The sequence below is a fragment of the Choloepus didactylus genome, chromosome 5, assembly GCF_015220235.1.
Source record: "Choloepus didactylus isolate mChoDid1 chromosome 5, mChoDid1.pri, whole genome shotgun sequence".
In the NCBI taxonomy this organism is placed as follows: domain Eukaryota; kingdom Metazoa; phylum Chordata; class Mammalia; order Pilosa; family Megalonychidae; genus Choloepus; species Choloepus didactylus.
The window spans coordinates 110,313,017-110,330,597 of record NC_051311.1 but is presented as its reverse complement, the minus strand read 5'-3'; the positions used below and the strand labels follow the sequence as shown (position 1 = coordinate 110,330,597).

General features: G+C 36.8%; 1 protein-coding gene across 4 annotated transcripts in view; it reads left to right on the top strand.

Annotated features, from left to right (window-relative positions):
• HEPACAM2 (HEPACAM family member 2) overlaps positions 1-16,231 on the top strand; it is a 42,215-nt gene extending 25,984 nt beyond the window's left edge. For 2 of the 4 annotated variants that reach the window (XM_037837486.1, XM_037837488.1), the window contains exons 5-10: positions 7,956-8,081; positions 8,179-8,203; positions 8,294-8,331; positions 9,720-9,793; positions 12,793-12,902; positions 15,653-16,231. In XM_037837486.1, the coding sequence (XP_037693414.1) occupies positions 7,956-8,081; positions 8,179-8,203; positions 8,294-8,331; positions 9,720-9,793; positions 12,793-12,902; positions 15,653-15,656 (377 nt within the window). In that variant the 3' untranslated portion in view covers positions 15,657-16,231. Of the gene's footprint in view, positions 1-7,955; positions 8,082-8,178; positions 8,204-8,293; positions 8,332-9,719; positions 9,794-12,792; positions 12,907-15,652 lie in introns of those variants that run through there. The other 2 variants (XM_037837487.1, XM_037837489.1) reach the window with 1 other exon arrangement.
• The last annotated feature ends 1,350 nt before the right edge of the window (positions 16,232-17,581 follow it).

Below are 17,581 nucleotides of genomic sequence, written 5' to 3'. Positions count from 1 at the left end.
GGACATTCAGCCATAGTCATAGCTGAGACTTTTGGCCAGTAGCAGCGGGTCACTAGAGGGTGGTGCACTTCTGTAGGGCAAACAGACCCAGGGAAGAGGCGAAAGAGCAATAAGGAAGACGAGGAGTCTGAGAAATACAGAAGAAATAGTGAAGGAAAAGAATGTGATCCTCTGTAGGACAGAATGTGAAAATTATGTCATTTTAGAAACTACATATTGAAAGAGACAAAAAGTTAAAAATGAAGATGTCTTACAAGCTTCAGAATCACGGAAGCACCCAATAAAGAGCTGATGTATGCCAGAGTATAACTTCACCATAACAAGGAGAATTACTCCAGAATAATTACCAGCATATTTTCGAGTTTAAGGAAAAAGACAGATAAAACCCATACTCAGATGTTTTTCTGAAGCTTACTGTAAGTGCTGGTAAAGTCTTTGCAGGAACTTGAATAGAATAATTTACCATTGAATTCTGTTTTGGGGGAATTAGCGGGTTGTTGAATTTTGGTGAAGGCAGTCTGGCTATCAAGAAGTGAAAGAGTTTATGCACATGAAGTTTGATGTTAGAAAAGATTAGAGGAAAAACGGAATGTATAGGTGCCCACCTAACAATTGCAAACAACATTCCCTGACCACAGATTAGCAGAAAAAAATAATTATTTAATTAATTAAACTTGCAGTCAGAATAAACCTATGTTCCAGACTCAGTTCTAGGACTTATTGGCTGTAGCAAGTATTTTAGGTTCTCTGAGCCTATTTCTTTGTGTGTACCTGTAAATGGTCCTTGAAATTTTTATTTTATTATTATAATACAAGTATTCCAAAAAAATGATATATTTGGGTGTTTTTTTTTTGCATCCATCACCACAATTGATTGTTTTTCAATTTTTAGAACATTTTCATTACTCCAGAAAAGAAATAAAGACAAAAAAGGAAACTCAAATCCTCCCACACTCCTAACCAACCCCCTCCATTATTGATTCATAGTTTTGGTATAGTACCTTTGTTACTGTTGATGAAAGAATGTTAAAATACTACTAACTGTAGTATCTAGTTTATTTTTTTCTTATATGCCTCTCTATTATTAACTTCTAGTTATAGTGTCATACATTTGTTCTAGTTTGTGAGAGAGATTTCTAATATTTGTATAGTTAATCATGGACATTGTCCACCACAAGATTCACTGTTTTATACATTCCCATCTTTTAACCTCCAACTTTCCTTCTGGTGACATACATGATTCTGAGCTTACCCTTTCCACCACCTTCACACACCTTTCAGCACTGTTAGTTATTCTCACAACATGCTACCTTCACCACTGTCCATTTCAAATGTTTAAGTTCACCCTAGTTGAACATTCTGCTCATAATAAACAACCGCTCCCCATTCTTTAGCCTCATTCTATATCCTGGTAACTTATATTTCATGTCTATGAGTTTACATATTATAATTAGTTCATATCAGTGAGACCCTGCACTATTTGCCTTTATGTGTCTGTCTTATTTCACTCAATATAGTGCCCCCAAGGTTTCTTCATCAACCCATTTTTTTTAAGACAGTTTTGTTCACACACCATACATTCCATCCTAAGTAAACAATTGTTGGTTCCCTGTATAGTTACATATTTATTTATTTAGCACCATCACCACTATCTATATAAGGATACTTCCATTTCTTCCACAAAGAAGGAGGCAGAGTCAAAGAAGGCAGAGAGACAAAAGAAAAAGAAAAGAGGAAGAGGGAGAGGGAGAGGGAGAGGGAGAGAAACATGACAGCTAGAAAACAACAAAAGGAAAGATAGCATTAACCTAAAGTAGAATAGTCAGACAACATCACCAGTGCCAGAAGTCCCATACCCTTCCTCTATTCCCCTCCCCATGTGTATTTAGCCTTAGTATATTGCCTTTGTTATATTAAAGGAAGCATAATACAATGCTTCCATTAATTATAGTCTCTAGTTTGTGTTATTGTGTTTTCCCCCCAATCCCACCCTATTTTTAACACCTTGCAATGCTGACATTCATTTGTTCAACCTCATGTAAAAACATATTTGCATGTTTTATTACAATCATTGCGCACCCTAGGTTTCCCTGAGTTACACAATCCCAGTCTTTATCGTTTGTCTTTTGTTCTGGTGTCCCACATGGTCCCAACTTTCCTCTTTCAATCATACTCACAGTCATCTTTGTTCAGTGTACTTACATTGCTGTGCTACTATGTCCTAAAATTGTTCTCCAAACCTCTCATGCCTGTCTTTTCTTTTCTGTCCGCAGTGCTTCCTTTAGTGTTTCCTGTAGAGCAAGTATCTTGTTCACAAACTTTGTCAAGTTCTGTGCCTGAGAATATTTTAAGCTCTCCCTCATATTTGAAGGACAGTTTTGCCAGATACAGGATTCTTGGTTGGTGGTTTTTCTGTTTCAGTATCTTAAATATATCATACCACTTCCTTCTTGCTTCCATGGTTTCTATTGAGAAATCCACACATAGTCTTCTCAAGCTTCTTTTGTATGTGATGGATCGCTTTTCTCTTGCTGCTTTCAGGATTCTCTCTTTATCTTTGACATTCGATAATCTGATTATTAAGTGTCTTGGTATAGGCCTATTCAGATCTATTCTGTTTGGGGTATGCTGTGCTTCTTGGATCCATAGTTTTTTGTCTTTCATAAGAAATGAGAAATTTTCATTGATTATTTCCTCTATTATTGCTTCTGCCCCTTTTCCCTTCTCTCCTCCTTCTGGGAAACCAGTGACATGTACATTCTTGCTTTTCATTTTGTCCTCAAGTTCCTGGAGATGTTGCTCATATTTTTCCATTCTTTTTTCTATCTCTTCTTTTGTGTGTAGGCTTTCAGATGCCTTGTTCTCCAGTTCCTGAGTGTTTTCTTCTGCCTCTTAAGATCTGCTGTTGCATGTTTCCATTGTGTCTTTCATCTCTTGTGTTGTGCCTTTCATTTCCATAGATTCTGCCAATTGGTTTTTTGAACCTTCAATTTCTACCGTATCTATGCCCAGTGTTCTCATTATATGGTTCATCTCTTTTGCCATATCTTCCCTAAACTTTTTGAATTGACTTAGTATTAGTTGTTTCAATTCCTGTATCTCAGTTGAAGTGTAAGTTTGCTCCTTTGACTAGGCCGTAATTTTGTTTTTCTTAGCGTAGGTTATGGTTTTCTGTTGTCTAGGCATGGTTTCCTTGGTTACCCCAATCAGGTTTTCCCAGACCAAAACGGGCTTCAGTCCCAGAAGGAAGAACTATTCAGTATCCAGTTTCCCTGAGGGTATGTCTTAGAAAATTGGTACAGCCTCAGGTCACTGTGCTTTTCTGCCCAGCATGAGGCACCTGCCGGCCTGTAACTCCAGACTGGTGTAAGGAGGTGTAGCCCTTGGCTGTTTTCCCCCAGGCTCTGGGGTCTGGTTCTGAATGGAAGGCAGGTAGAAGAGCTGGGCCCTGCCTCTTTCCTCTTAGGGAAGATAGACCCCCCTAGGGAGAGGTCATTAGCATTTCAATGGTCTCTCTCTCTGCCTGTGCTATCTCCACCCTTGTCTGGGTCAGAGTCCTGGGAACTGAAGATGGCTGAGGCTTTCTCCACTGAGCCAAAACAGGGACAGAAAGCCCCCTTCAGGGCCAGTCTGCAGCCACCCTCCAGCTCTCCAAGGTCAGTCATCACCCTAAGCCTCTGTCTCCTTGTTGGGGATTCGTAGGTTGTATAGAGCAGTCCATGCTTGCTAATTAAAACCCCTATTGGAGCTCAGCTGAGCTGTATTGCTCGGAGAGAGCTGCTCTCTAGCATCATGAGGCTTTGTAGCTCGGGCCATGGGGGGAGGCAGCTCCTGGCTTGGTTCTGCAGTTTTTACTTACAGATGTTATGCTGTGATCTCGGGCATTCCTCCCAACTCAGGTTGGTGTATGATCAGTGGATGGTCATGTTTGTCCCCCTGAAGTTATTCCAGATTATTTACTAGTTGTTCCTAGTTGCTTATTAGTTGTTCCAAGGGGACTAATTAGCTTCCACTCCTCTCTATGCTGCCATCTTAGATCCAATTTGTACATTTGGTTTTAAATACACATACTGATCATATATCTGATTTCACATTAACAGGCAATTCCCAGATAGTTTTGATTTTAATATTGGATATAAAATGAAGATATAGACAATTCACTCATGAAAAGTGGTGCCCAAATTATACAATATATTTTAAATCATGCCATTCTATTATTCAGAATTTTTATCAATAGTTTTCATCTTTATTGCTTTGTTTTTCTACCATTGCCAGTGTCTTAAGAGAGCATTCTATATGCCTTTATCTTATTTACAATCATATCTCAGTAAGTTTCCTCCTGAATTCACATTTTAGGAGTGAAATTGACTAACTTTAGTTAACCTTCCAAAATTGCACCACTAGGTTGGTAGCGAATCCGGAAACCAGTCATATAAAGAACAACAAAATGATCTGGGGGATGTTTAATCTGAAGAAGAGAATTCTCAGGGGAGATGTGAGAGTTTCATCAAACAACTGAGAAGGCATTGTGAACAGACAGGATTTGATTTATTTGTTGTGGCTCTAATTGGCAGAACTAAATAGATTTGGGCATAATGAGTGGAAGGATTCTTTTTATTTTATAATGATCAGACAGGAGTGATGGAAAGAGCACAGAATTGTGGTCAGACATTACTATGTGTGTCTTGGGACCTTGGAGTTCTACTATCTTTAATATGGACCTTATTCTTGCATCGCAGAAGCAGCAAATGTAATTATGTTAATTTCTATTATACTTCATATTAAATTTTAATAAATCAAAGATGCATGTTTAATCTCCAGAGTTACCACTAAGACAAATAAAAACATATAACTAGCAAACAAACATGAGGAAAGAAGAATAAAATAAAATACTGATTAAACCAAATTAAGTTATGAAAAGAGAGAGAAAAGAAACAAAACATGTAAGAAAACTATAAAAAAAAAGATTATAGATTTAAGCCATATATATTAGTAATTATATTAAATATAAATGGACTGTATACTAAAGTAAAAAGCAAATATTGTAAAAATGGATTTAAAAACCCAAATATTTTCTGTTAATAAGAAACATACCAAAATATATCATATGTAAGACATAAAGAAAGTCTCAACAAAGGTCAAAGGATTGAAATAAAACAGGCTATGCACTCTAACCAGAGTAGAATTAAGCTAGAAAACTCCAAAACTTATAGAAATTATTCTCTCTTTTCCTTCCTTGATGCTCCAACATGAGGAAAATGTCAGTGTTTCAGTCCATTCTTTATGTCACAGTTACTCCATCTCTCTGTTGCTTACTTAGATGTTTGAGTTCTCTTTGTGTTAAATTTACCCTTTCCCGTCATTTCTCTTCCTCTCATTTTCCCATCTTTGCTTTACGTAAAGGAAAATGCTATGGAAGTCCCTAACATTTTAGTTGTTTGAATCAGTTGGGAGATAGAGTGACATTCTGGTTATCTATTGCTATGTAAAAACTGCCCCAATCTTAGTGGTATAAAACAATAATGATTTTAATGTGTTCACTGACCCTTCAGGTCAGGAATTTGGACAAGGACCAGCAAAATGGCTTGCCTTTGCTAAGTTGTATCAAAACAAATGGCCCCAAATTAATCCCTTCCTAATCATTTTACTATGTTTTACTGTTATAAATGCTCTTGAGATTATTTATGTCTATTGTATGGTACAAATACTATATAATGATATGCTAGTGTACCTCTCTTCCCAACTCTAGGTTCAGTGTTCATCAATGATGTGAGCACCTTCTTTACTGAATCTGATAGTAATCAGACATTTATTTGTTGTCACATTTGTCATATTAGTGAAGTCACTGCTAATTCCCAATTTATGGATTAACCACATGACTACACATGTTATGGTCTGGAGCTGGGATTAGTATAGCCATGGATGATCTGTAAGAGAGGAATAATAATAATAATAAACCTTCTTCATGAGATAGTTGTGAAGTTTCAATGAGTTAATTTGTATTTTGCACTCTTAGACTAGAGACTGACATATTGTAAGCACTCAGCAATTATTAACTACTAACTCTATAGCACTCTATTTTATGTAGTTATAAAGGGAACAACTATTGTAAAACAAAGTGAATTGTAGTCAAAAGGTGGGACTTTAATTTTTTTATTGAAAATCACACAATCCTATTTTAGGGATTAAAAATTCTTCATTAACTTATATCTACAATGGTGAGGCTAGACCCGCTTGTAATTATGCCTAAGAGTCACCCCCAGAGAGCCTCTTTTGTTGCTCAGATGTGGACTTTCTCTTTAGAACAACTCTGCAAATAAACATACTACCCTCTCCCCTACATGGGACATGACTCCCAGGAATGTAGGTCTCCTGGCAACATGGGACATGGCTCCCGGGGCTGAGCCTGGACCCAGAACTGTGGGATTGAGAAAGCCTTTTGGACCAAAAGGGGGAAAAGAAATGGAACAAAATGAAATTTCAATGGCTAAGAGATTTTAAATAGATTCGAGGGGACATTCTGGAGGTTACTCTTATGCAAGCTTTAGCCAGATATTGCAAACTACAACAGTATGCCAAGCCCCAACCAACAGTATTCTTGAAAACCCTAGGGAGTGCCCTGGGCTCTATCTAAATCTCTCTGTAAAAGTTTTACTTATTAAGTTTATTTTTTAGAAACTTAAAGCCTCCAGATTGATCCCATGCCAGATAAGCTCTGAAACCCAGAGGTACCAGTCTTTCCAAGAACATCAACCAGTTTCATTCCCCTACCCTATAAGGTCCAGCACGAAGAAGTTAAAATGGTTATTGCTCAGAAAACCTTGAAGATTGAGAGAATGATCAAATGAGGGAGGAGGAGCAACTGAGAAATTAGGATTTAACAAATGATTGTGACTAAACTCATTATATAGATATTTCTTTTTAGGGTCTAGTGTTTTAGAATAGCCAGAAAAATACCTGAAGTTGAACTGTAATCCAGTAGCCCTGATCTTTGATAATGATTGTATATCTATATAGCAAAAAAAAAAAAAAGGCAGTGGCCCATGTTTGTATGGATCTACTTCTGAATGTTTTGCTTTGTTCCAGTGATCTCTATATCTATCTCTGACAATACTACATTGTTTTAGTTAACCTACCTGTCTGTAAGTTTTAAATCGGTAGAGCACAATACTAGTTGTCAATAAGGGGGTTGGGGTAAGAGGTATGGGATGTTTGGGATCTTCTTTTCTTTTTCTGGAGTAATGCAAATGTTCTGGGGATGATCATGGTGATGAATATACAACTGTGATGATGTGATGATAGTGTGAACCATTGATTGTATACTTTGGATGGATTGTATGGTATGTGAATATATCTGAATAAACTTACATGCAAAAAAATTCTTCATTGATCAAAAATTAGTAAGATGTATTTGAAATAGACAACCCCCTCTAATACTGTTAATAACATACCATCTTTCTAGAATATGTGCATACCAGAAGTATGCTAAAAGGGAGAGGTGGAAGAAGAGAGACAGAGAGAGACAGAGAGAGAGAGAGAGAGAGATGGAAGGAGGGAGGAAGAGGGAGAGGGAGAGAGAGAGAACAACCTTGCATTTGGGTATGTGGAACCAATGAGAAGAAAGAGATCTAAGTTAAATGGTGGCAAATACAACACAATTTAGAAGTATGACATGAATTATTTGATACACCTGGTACAATATATCAATATTATCCTGCGCAGCTCATAACATTTCCAATTTCAAATATCCTTAGGGATTTTGGTGCATGTTCTGAAATAAATACATTCCTCCCTTTTGCCCGCCATCTCTCTTTCTCTCTCTTTTCTCTTTCCTTGTCTCTCTCTCTTTATATATAAACTTGCAGTAGTGTTGTATTTAAGATAAACTATAAACAAGTCAAACTAACAGTTTGACCCTTAATAAAAATATTAAAAACATATCTGTCCTTTTTTAGGACTGGAGAAGCTTGCACAGAAAGGGACATCATTGTCACCTTTAGCAAGTATAACTGGAATATCACTATTTTTGATTATATCCATGTGTCTTCTCTTTCTATGGAAAAAATATCGACCCTACAAAGGTAGGTTAAAATTAGAAAAGAAAAATGAAACAAAATATTTTTATATGTGCACTGAAAAAGTAACTTACTATATATATTTTTCCTCTGTTGATTTTAGTTATAAAACAGAAGCTAGAAGGCAGGTAATGCATATGTTCCTACACTTTTTTTTTTCTTGAATGTTTTTCTCCTCTTTTATTATCACTGACAGAAATGCCTTTTTATCTTTTAAGGCCAGAAACAGAATACAGGAAAGCTCAACCATTTTCAGGTAATGGCCAAGCTGCAAAGGGCTATTATTAGTATTAATATTGTTGTTTATTATTATGTGTGACATACTATTGATGTAATCAAAGTAATATGAGCTAACATTAATATAATAACAGCAACCCATGACATTTGAGTAGTATCCTCACTTCACAATATGCTATACCTTGTATGATTTTATTAAGCCAAACACCTCTGAAAGGTAAGCCTGGGGGGTACTCAGTTCCATTTTAAAGGCAGGAGAATGAGGGATCAGAATCACTTGCCTACTGTCACTGCCTTCTGCTGAATTCATTGATCTGTTGAATCCATCGATGCTAGTATTATTTTGAAAATGGCAAAGGCTTCTCTTGTTAATCACAAAATAAAATGTTTTTAGGTCATTTGTAAGGCAGATGTAATTCTGGCAGCTTTGCCCTAGGGAGAGGAGGAAAGGGAGGTTTGACAGGGGCCAGCACTGCCTCTATGTCCCCAGTTGCCCCTGATTGCCATCTCTATTGACTCCATACTGAGTTGTTATCCTAAGTTAACAATGGAGTTTTGTTCAGACCTTGGAGTCACACAGAGCCAGTTTCAATCCCATGTAGCCACTTGACCCCTACGTGACCTTGGGAAAACTATTTTTCCTGACCTCGGCTTCTCATCTATATAATAGAGGTAATAACTTCCTCCTAGGGCTGTTCTGAAAATTAAATATAATGATGTAGGTGGAGTGCCTAACATGATGCCTGGGTGCTTAATAAATGTGGGTCTTCTTCCTCTTATCCAGCCTTTCTCACTTAAAAATGAAAGAACGTCAGAATTGGGAAGGGTCCCAGAGACCATCTTGTTCCCTCTCCCCTCCCCAGCATTTTGCAGATGATAGTTTAGGTGACATCGATATTGCATTGTATTATATTGTATGGTATTAGATTGTATTGTATTTTGTAGGTATGGGAAGCTACAGTAATGCATTTATTCTTTTTAGTTTTGCTGGTCTCTGTTAGAGCTAGCAGGGTGCATTAGATACTATGAATGGATCAAGAGCTATTGTGACCTCCGGGCTGAAACCTTGAAGGCCATAAGTTTCTGGTAACCTAGGGCTACAAAACAAACAAAAAAAAAAAAAAACAAAACAAAACAAAACAAAAAAACGCAATATATTGTTCCCACACCAGGCTTTAATAATAATTCTTCCAATTCAGTGCATCGTGTAGTTTCCATACTCAACTTTAGAAGGATTTTTGACACTGTTTAATGGCAACGTGACTAAGGGGACTAAGAAGGTTAAACTGGTTTTGTACATATACCACTTAATGCTGACAATAAAGAGAAACTTTACAAAGATTTTTAAAAACAACAAGAGCAATTCGAGGCCTTTGGTTTGTAAGAAGTATTTGTTTTCCATTTCAGGCCATGAAGATGCTCTGGATGACTTTGGAATATATGAATTTGTTGCTTTTCCAGATGCTTCGGGTGTTCCCAGGGTTGGTTTTCCTAGTGGCTGATAAGCCAAGCAGTAGAGTTCTGCTTCTCCAGAGGAGTCAGCAGCGTCCGTTTAAGCCCATAGGCAGTGTGGTTAAATGGCTGCAGTGCCCCCTCGGCAGTATGGATCTACTCTTAAGGAACAACTTTGCAAGATCTGGGGAACTGAAGCATCTTATGTAGCCTTTATTGAAAAGGCTAATTATAAATAATGCATATAAGGAAGTTTGCAAATTCATAATTATTTTTTACCTGGTAAGCTCAGTAAAAAGAGAACTAACTGGGTTCAAGGCCAAGAAAACTGAATAAATTGAGGATCAAGGGACACTAGGTTAAGTCCATTGCATCTTTCTGGGACTTCAGCCGGTCACTTTACTGAACTCTCTCTGCTCCTCAGTTTTCCTTTCATTTTCCCCTCACATCGAGGCAAGACTTTGTAAAAGCAATCATTCATGCTCTTGAAGGTACCTCATGTTCTTCAGAAGAAAGGTGCCAAATAAACCAAAGTATGCATCTTGATCATCATCCTAAAACCCACTGCTATCCTAGGTGGCAGAAAAAAGCTTTTGTACAGTTGAAGTCATTTTTCAGTAGGCAAAGAGAAGATCTTTTAAAGCAATCAATTGTGCTTAACAGACACGAAGAGTTGCTCTTAGCTAATCAACTCAATCTTTTTATAGCTTTGCATAGAACGAATCCTTCCTCTGATTCCCGATTCCCCTATGATAGTTCACTTAAGGAAGGACCACAGACAGATTACTTGCTTCTGGGCATTATCATTTCCATTTTTCGAAAAAACTGTTTAAAAGGAAATGGTTATATAACTTGTTCAAAGCATTCTGTCAAGGTGTAGTGTCCGTCCACAGTACATTTACTATCCACAGACTTTATTTCACAAACGTTATGTGAGAATGGAGCGGAATGGATTGGATTTCATCCTTTCCAGGCATGAATCAATAGCCCCGGCACCCACCTCGTCACAAATGAAGGGCAGAACTCCACTGAAAATTGCAATGCCCTATTCGGTCTCAGGCCAAATTGGCTCACCCTTCACTTTCACAATCAGAAAGACAAAAATACATAGTAGATCAGTTATTTCAAACTGTTCCTCAATGTAGCAGAAAACACTCCCCTAATCGGGAGGTGTGACTTCAAATGGGAGGGCAGAAAACTGGAGAGCTAACAAGACCTATAACAGAATTTTTGAAATTTGGAGTTCCTCTATTTAAAAGAATGCACAGATTTTTACTTCTAGGACTTCATTAGAAAAGAAAGAAATTTATGTAACAAATTTTAAATTTAGTTTTGCAATTAACTAGTATTCAGTTTTAAGGTTTTACTTGGATGACCTCGATTGGTTCAAAATACTATAATCCTCAAGAACTCGCTGCAGAGAAATAGGTGTTTTAATCGCATATCAGAAGCCCCACTTCTTTCTGTTATACGTAGAATAACTTGATTTACAGCCATGCCCATTTTCCAGAACTGACAACTCCTGAGGAATCTGCTGAGGATCTTACTTGGCTGTGCCAGGTGCTTTGGGGAAGAAGTGAGAAATCCAAACCAACAACTAAAGGAGAAGGATGAGGACTAGGACCTGGGGAGGATGATCTGTGTGAGAAAAAGAAGGCAAAATGGCAGTTAGGTGTTAAGATTAGCAGCCAAATGTAATGGCCTTGGGAAGTGGAGGAAAATAATAATAAAACCAAGATCTAAGAATTCAGATTAAGGAAAATTATTAACTTGCTGAGTTTTTTAAAATCAAAGTAATCTCTTCCCTTGTTGTGATACATGTACACACAGAAGATTCTTCCTTTACTTGTTGCACATTTCACTGTCCATTTAGCGCCTCTTTTGGGAGTTTGACAGAAGGCAACTGCGTCAAATGAGCAAGCTTACTAGTTATTAATAGCACTAAACTTGGGTTAGGTGTCTAAGTTGGTGATTATCTAGAGGTTGTTTTTACCATAGCCCTTGAACCCCTCCATACTAAAGAAAATCAAGAGTTGATCTAAAGTACATACCATAAACTCAAATCTCCTTGACACAAAAATAGTAGGACAAATAACATTTCCTAGGGCTGCTCATAAGACCTTTAGCAAGTGGAATGGAAACAGGTACTTTCCAGAAAGACATACAACTAAGATGTTCCCATATAACTTATCAGGTCAAATTGGATTGAGGTCAAGATCCCCTCAGATTTATCAGTGGCAGAGTCTTCTAGGTGGAGATGTATAAATATGAAGTGCTGGTAATGGGCAGAAGTGTGATAAAAATAGCGATAGGGTAGGGAATCAGACTTCAGCTAAATAATTGCAAAGCTGTGTTTATAAGAAGGCAATTCTAAGGTACAAGAAATGGGCGTTAATAAAATATGATCACCAGTTTCAATGAAATACATGTGGTTTTTACCAGACAGAAATACACTACTAACTGTACTTTCCACATGCATCCTCACCTTTAACTTTTAGATCCCATTACTGCATTCAAACCAAAACATCTCCTTTTGTGTGTCCTATCCTATATTTCTTCGTACTGTCTTTACTCACTTGCCATATGATGAGGGCTTTGGGCTGTATATTATTCTTTCTTGTCAGCCATCCTTGCACACATAATTGGCAAAAAATGTCAAAAGGGTAATCGAAATATAATATAAAAGATAATAATATGTGCTCTCTGATTCTAAGCTGCCTGATATCTTCTCTTTTGCTATTTTTTCCTTCTGTTACATTTCCTTTGCAATAAATGCCTGCTTTCTTCTTAAATGAAGAAAAAAAGTGATAGCTCTGTCAAACTATTCCTCTTTTGACCTCATAGCTATGCTGCTGCACAAACTACCATACGGAATTGTAGCAAGAAGGAAATGCACATTCTAGGGAAGATAAACAGTTCTAATATGCTAATTACCACTACTTCAGTTGTTTTCAACTATGCAGCATAGTAGGAATACTATTTACTAGTTTTCTGCTTATTTTGTTTTTTAATGTGCCACGTTTTTTAGATGCCAAGTAGGTCTGTTCCAGCCTCTGATGGTGTATCAGGGCAAGATTTGCACGGTACAATTTACGAAGTTATTCAGCATATCCCTGCCCGACAGCAAGAGCACCCAGAGTAAGTATGAATTTGCATTTGGTGGTGCTACTAAGAAGCAGCTGCTCAGCTTTTAGCCCCTGCTTTCCCCAGAACGTGTTGAGAGGCTCAGAAGAAAAAGATTAAAAGATGAAATTGTAGCTTCAATGCATTTGAACACCTTTCACCACTTGAAAATAACTTTGAGAAATAATAAAACAGGCAAACACACAAATATCTGGGGTGTGCACTGGGGCCAGTGGATTTCAGAGCCCTGAAATCAATGGCCAGTTTTGTACCTTTCTCCTTTCTCAGAGCATTTTCTCAAGGAATCCGCATCTGAGTGTGAAAGGGATGTCTGGCCCAGTTCTCAAGCCATCTTTGTTATCCTGGTTTTCCAGGGGCTGGGTGGTGTCAAGCTTGTGGTGATCTGTCACCAAAAACAGGACCAAGAAAAAAAGCCTAAAGACCATCCACAGGACAGTCAGCATCAAGTGCCCAACCTCTTACGGATTCAAAACAGGTCTATCCCCAAGTAAACAGAACCATAGTGAGGACTGGCCTCCAGACCCAGAGAGAACAAAATCTTTGCTGAGGCCAAAGCCAGAAAAGTCGCCAGAACTTCTTAGCTAGTTCACCTCGAGGCTGCCTCTACTTCCTTCTCCTGCCATGGAGAAACTACACCTAGGTCTTGTGAAATAATTAAACGAGCTTCCCTTTTTGTGGGCTGTAACTGCCTGCAGGCACAACTGCCACAAATCATCTTCCATCATTCCTTTATTAGTCATTTATTGACTTTGAAAAGAGCATCAATAACCCACCCAGGAACTGACCCTCTGGCAAAAGAAACAGTCTAGCAGAGTAATTTGTGCACACCTGTGGTAAACACCAAAAATAACAGCTAGGAGTGAATGAATGCATGGGAAATCATCTCACGGGGAGGAAACCCAGCCCTGGGGGCCTATGCAGGCACTTCCGGGCTAACTTTCAGAGGATCCCACCAGGGCCTGCCTTCTCATCCCCAGGAGCCTGGAGAAAGGGGAATCAGGTAAATTAGGAACAAAACCTAACTAAGGTAGGAACTTCTGGTTTGAAAAGAAAACAGCATTGTTTTAAAGCATTATAATTTTTAACTAGAAGAATTCAAGAGTAGGATATTATTCTAAGACAGTAAAAAAAAGAAAAAAAAGGTAACTCTCTAAAACGATACCTAACCTTCTTTATTTTCTGGAAGAGAAAACTGGGGAATTTTTTTTATTTGTTAAATAGAAGGAATAGAAAGGATTTTGAGAATACATCTGCTTCCTAATTTTAAGATTGTACTCAATTAAAATTGTTATGTTACTTAAATTCATTTGATTTTCTATACATCTCTTTGTTCTAGATATCTATTTTTCCCAGTAGAATGCTGATAAGCCAAATAAAAATGTGAGTTTTACCTTTTACAGTTCCAAATAATAAAATAAAGGCTGTTTTCAGGTTGTGGAATATGGCAACCACAATTACAGAACACAAAATAAAATAATTAGGTTGCTTTTGTCCTTTAAAAAAAAGATTCTCTAAATTAAATTTAGAAACAAAAACCTGCACCTGAAACTAGACTGCTTTTCAGACATGACTGAAATCTTCAGAATTTCTTGGGAATATAAAAGTTTATGTCAAAAATAAGTTTGAAGTTTGCCAATCAAGCAAATTGCTCTTTTTGAAGCACATAAAGGACTCTGTCAGTCTCTTCTCCATAATACCCCTTTCAAAAATTTCCCCCTCTCTCTCTCTTCCAACTCATCCTAATGTGGAGCTAACATTTTTAAAAGTGCTATTTCCCATAAATACAGATTTATGTTACCCGTCTTAAATTTTTAACACAAATAAATAGAATATTTTCTTTTTATTTAATCATAAACTGTTTTGCACTGATTTTAATTACACTTGATCCAGAAACATTTCCCTGACATTCACTATATGCTAGGGATAGAGGTTAAATAAGACTCAGTCCTTTAAGGATTTCATAATTTGGTGGATTCCTGTTTGCTTATTGTAACTAAAGACTAGTGGTCCTTGATAGAATAAATATTCCCCAATAGAATAAATATTGCCTTTAGATGCAGAGACCATTTTTCTCTCTTGATTGCTATGATTTTATTCTCTAGGCCCAATTAAGTTGAAAGATCAATTTCATGATTAATGCAGTATTACAGGTGGTTATGAATCTCTCCCAATCGCCACTCCCAAAGCGAATGTACCAGCTTTGGGGAAGAATCCTAACTTACTGCTTTCTTTTACCCTTTATTTGACAATCAGTCCTAAGGTAGGAAAGACAATTTCTTTGGCTCCTAGGCTATTCTAACAGTGTCATTTTCTTTAGTACATGTATCTGTTACTTAATTAGACTGATAATTAACAAACTGATAAATTGTCCTGTCTTCACACTCTAGTACTCAGTCCAGTTATTTGTTTGTTGACCTTATGGCTGCATTTATTTAAATGTCAGCTGCTGACCTCATTCAGGGTTCTTGGCACGGTTTGTTTTGAACCTAGGCCTGGCTGTTGATATCTTAAAAACAAGACATCCAAGTAAGTAAAACTTTAGTTTCAAAAGAAAAATCACCTTCAGAATTTAATGATTACTTACTCTTTATATTCATTTGTTGATAAATGTAATTTTATCAAACCAGTTCAAAAAATTCACTTTTTTTTGCAACTATGGAAAAGAATTAAAATTTAAGGTTCTTCTACCTGTAGACCTGGAAACCTATAGAATATTTTACACATCTTGTATGTCTCTTCACCAGGTGAACATTCATGAGCACAGCAGGCATTGGAGTGAAGTAATGAAGGAATGTTTCCAGGAAAAACAGTGGAAATGTATATTCATCCAGAATCAGTGAAGAAATCAAGTCCAATACCTCTTACCCATTACTCCTTTTAAGTGTGGAATAGAGTCAGTTATAAAAACTGGACTTCAGTTTTTTTCCAGCTTACACACATGCATTGTGCTACAGAGGAAAGTGGTGGAAAAATATTCCTCAGTGGACAGTCTTCAGCATGCTGCCTTGGAGGAAGAAAAGGATGGGGCTTTCGAATCAATCTTTTTGTGTCAACTTTCTCTTTCTCTAACAAGCCCAATTGGTTCTAATCTATACTTTCACTTTCATCAATATTAGCACTTTCCTATCTAACCTACAAATATGGTAACTTTATATTTGTTGTATTAAATTCATTATTGTTAAGATTGCTATATTTAGTTTTTATTTTACTCCCAAATTTGTTCCAGAAATATTAAGGATGGTTGCCACAAAAGCAAGACTGTGCCTTCTCCTAGGTTGTCAATCATCAAAGGTATTTTTGAAGAGACTTGTTAAAACACTGAAGGAAATGACCTTTTAAATCTTATTTTTACTTTTTTTCAAGAAAAGATGGATTTGAATAAATTATTCTGTTTTTGCTTTTATGTGACCTTGATTCTTTGTTTTCTAGTGTAAAAATATTATGTCAGATTGTCCATTTAATTTTAATCCTTATTTCTCAATGTGACTAAAGTATAGATTCTAGGGAACTATTAAAACAAGAATTTTGCTCCCTCATAGCCATTATTTTATACAGAAGAGAAGAAATTTAAAGAACAGCAACTCTTTTAAAGTGTTTCAAGTGAGCTGAGCCACTATATTACCACAATCCTTCCCATACTTTTACAGAAACAGTGAAAAGTAAACTAAGATCAAGTCCCATGACCCCTTTCTGGTCTTCCTTCTCTACCACTCTTAAATATTTTTGTTGAAAATATCAATCAGTCCCGCCACAAGTATTTTCTTCTGTGGTTAGTAACAAATATTTTATATGCTTAGGAAAGGAATCTGTGCCCATTGTAAAAAATACATGTATACTTGGAAATGCACGACTAACCATGAAACAACTAAAATCACTTATAATCTTGTTTCTCAAAAACAATCTGTTGTCATTTTCCTAGATTAGTTATTCATATGTTTATTCATACTCCTAATTACAGAAAGGATTTACAGTAGTTCAATAAATGCATAAATACCTAAATAAAACAAGATAAATACATCCAAAAAAGAAGTTAATTAGGAAAACAGAATGAAGGAACAATGACGACAAGGTGAAAGCAGAAATGAAGTGGATAACCAGTGTGATGAGTTCTCCTTCATTTTTAAATGTTGTTTTATACCACTGAGATCACAGAGCATATCCAGGTAAGTGTCCCAGAAAAGGATTTCAAAGCTGAATGCAATTGTCATTGAAGAGCCGAAGAAGGTTTACACTCCCATTCCAGAGCCAGGAGAGAGCAGGTCATGTTTGGCAGTCACCCACCCACCTCATATCCATCTACCTCTCTCTCTCCTTCTCAACCTTATGTGTCCCTTCCTTCCTTGGGGCAATTCTCTTTTCTGATGCTTCTTTATACTTGGAAGGTAGATGTTGATTACAAGGAGCTATGGTTACAACTCTGTATTGCCTTCCAAGAGCCAACCCTGAAACACTTTAGATCACAGACAATCTTAAACAGCTCTTTCCTAAAAAAGTAATAATACATTCATATGTTCCATAAATCAAAACCCTAATAAAACTACGCACCACAGATAACTATTTTTATGTTTTGGCATTTGATGTTTATTTTGGCTGTTTTTATATATCCCTCCAGAGTTTCTTTCCAAAAACCAAAGAAAATGCAAATATATATTCTTATTTTTTCAAACTTACTT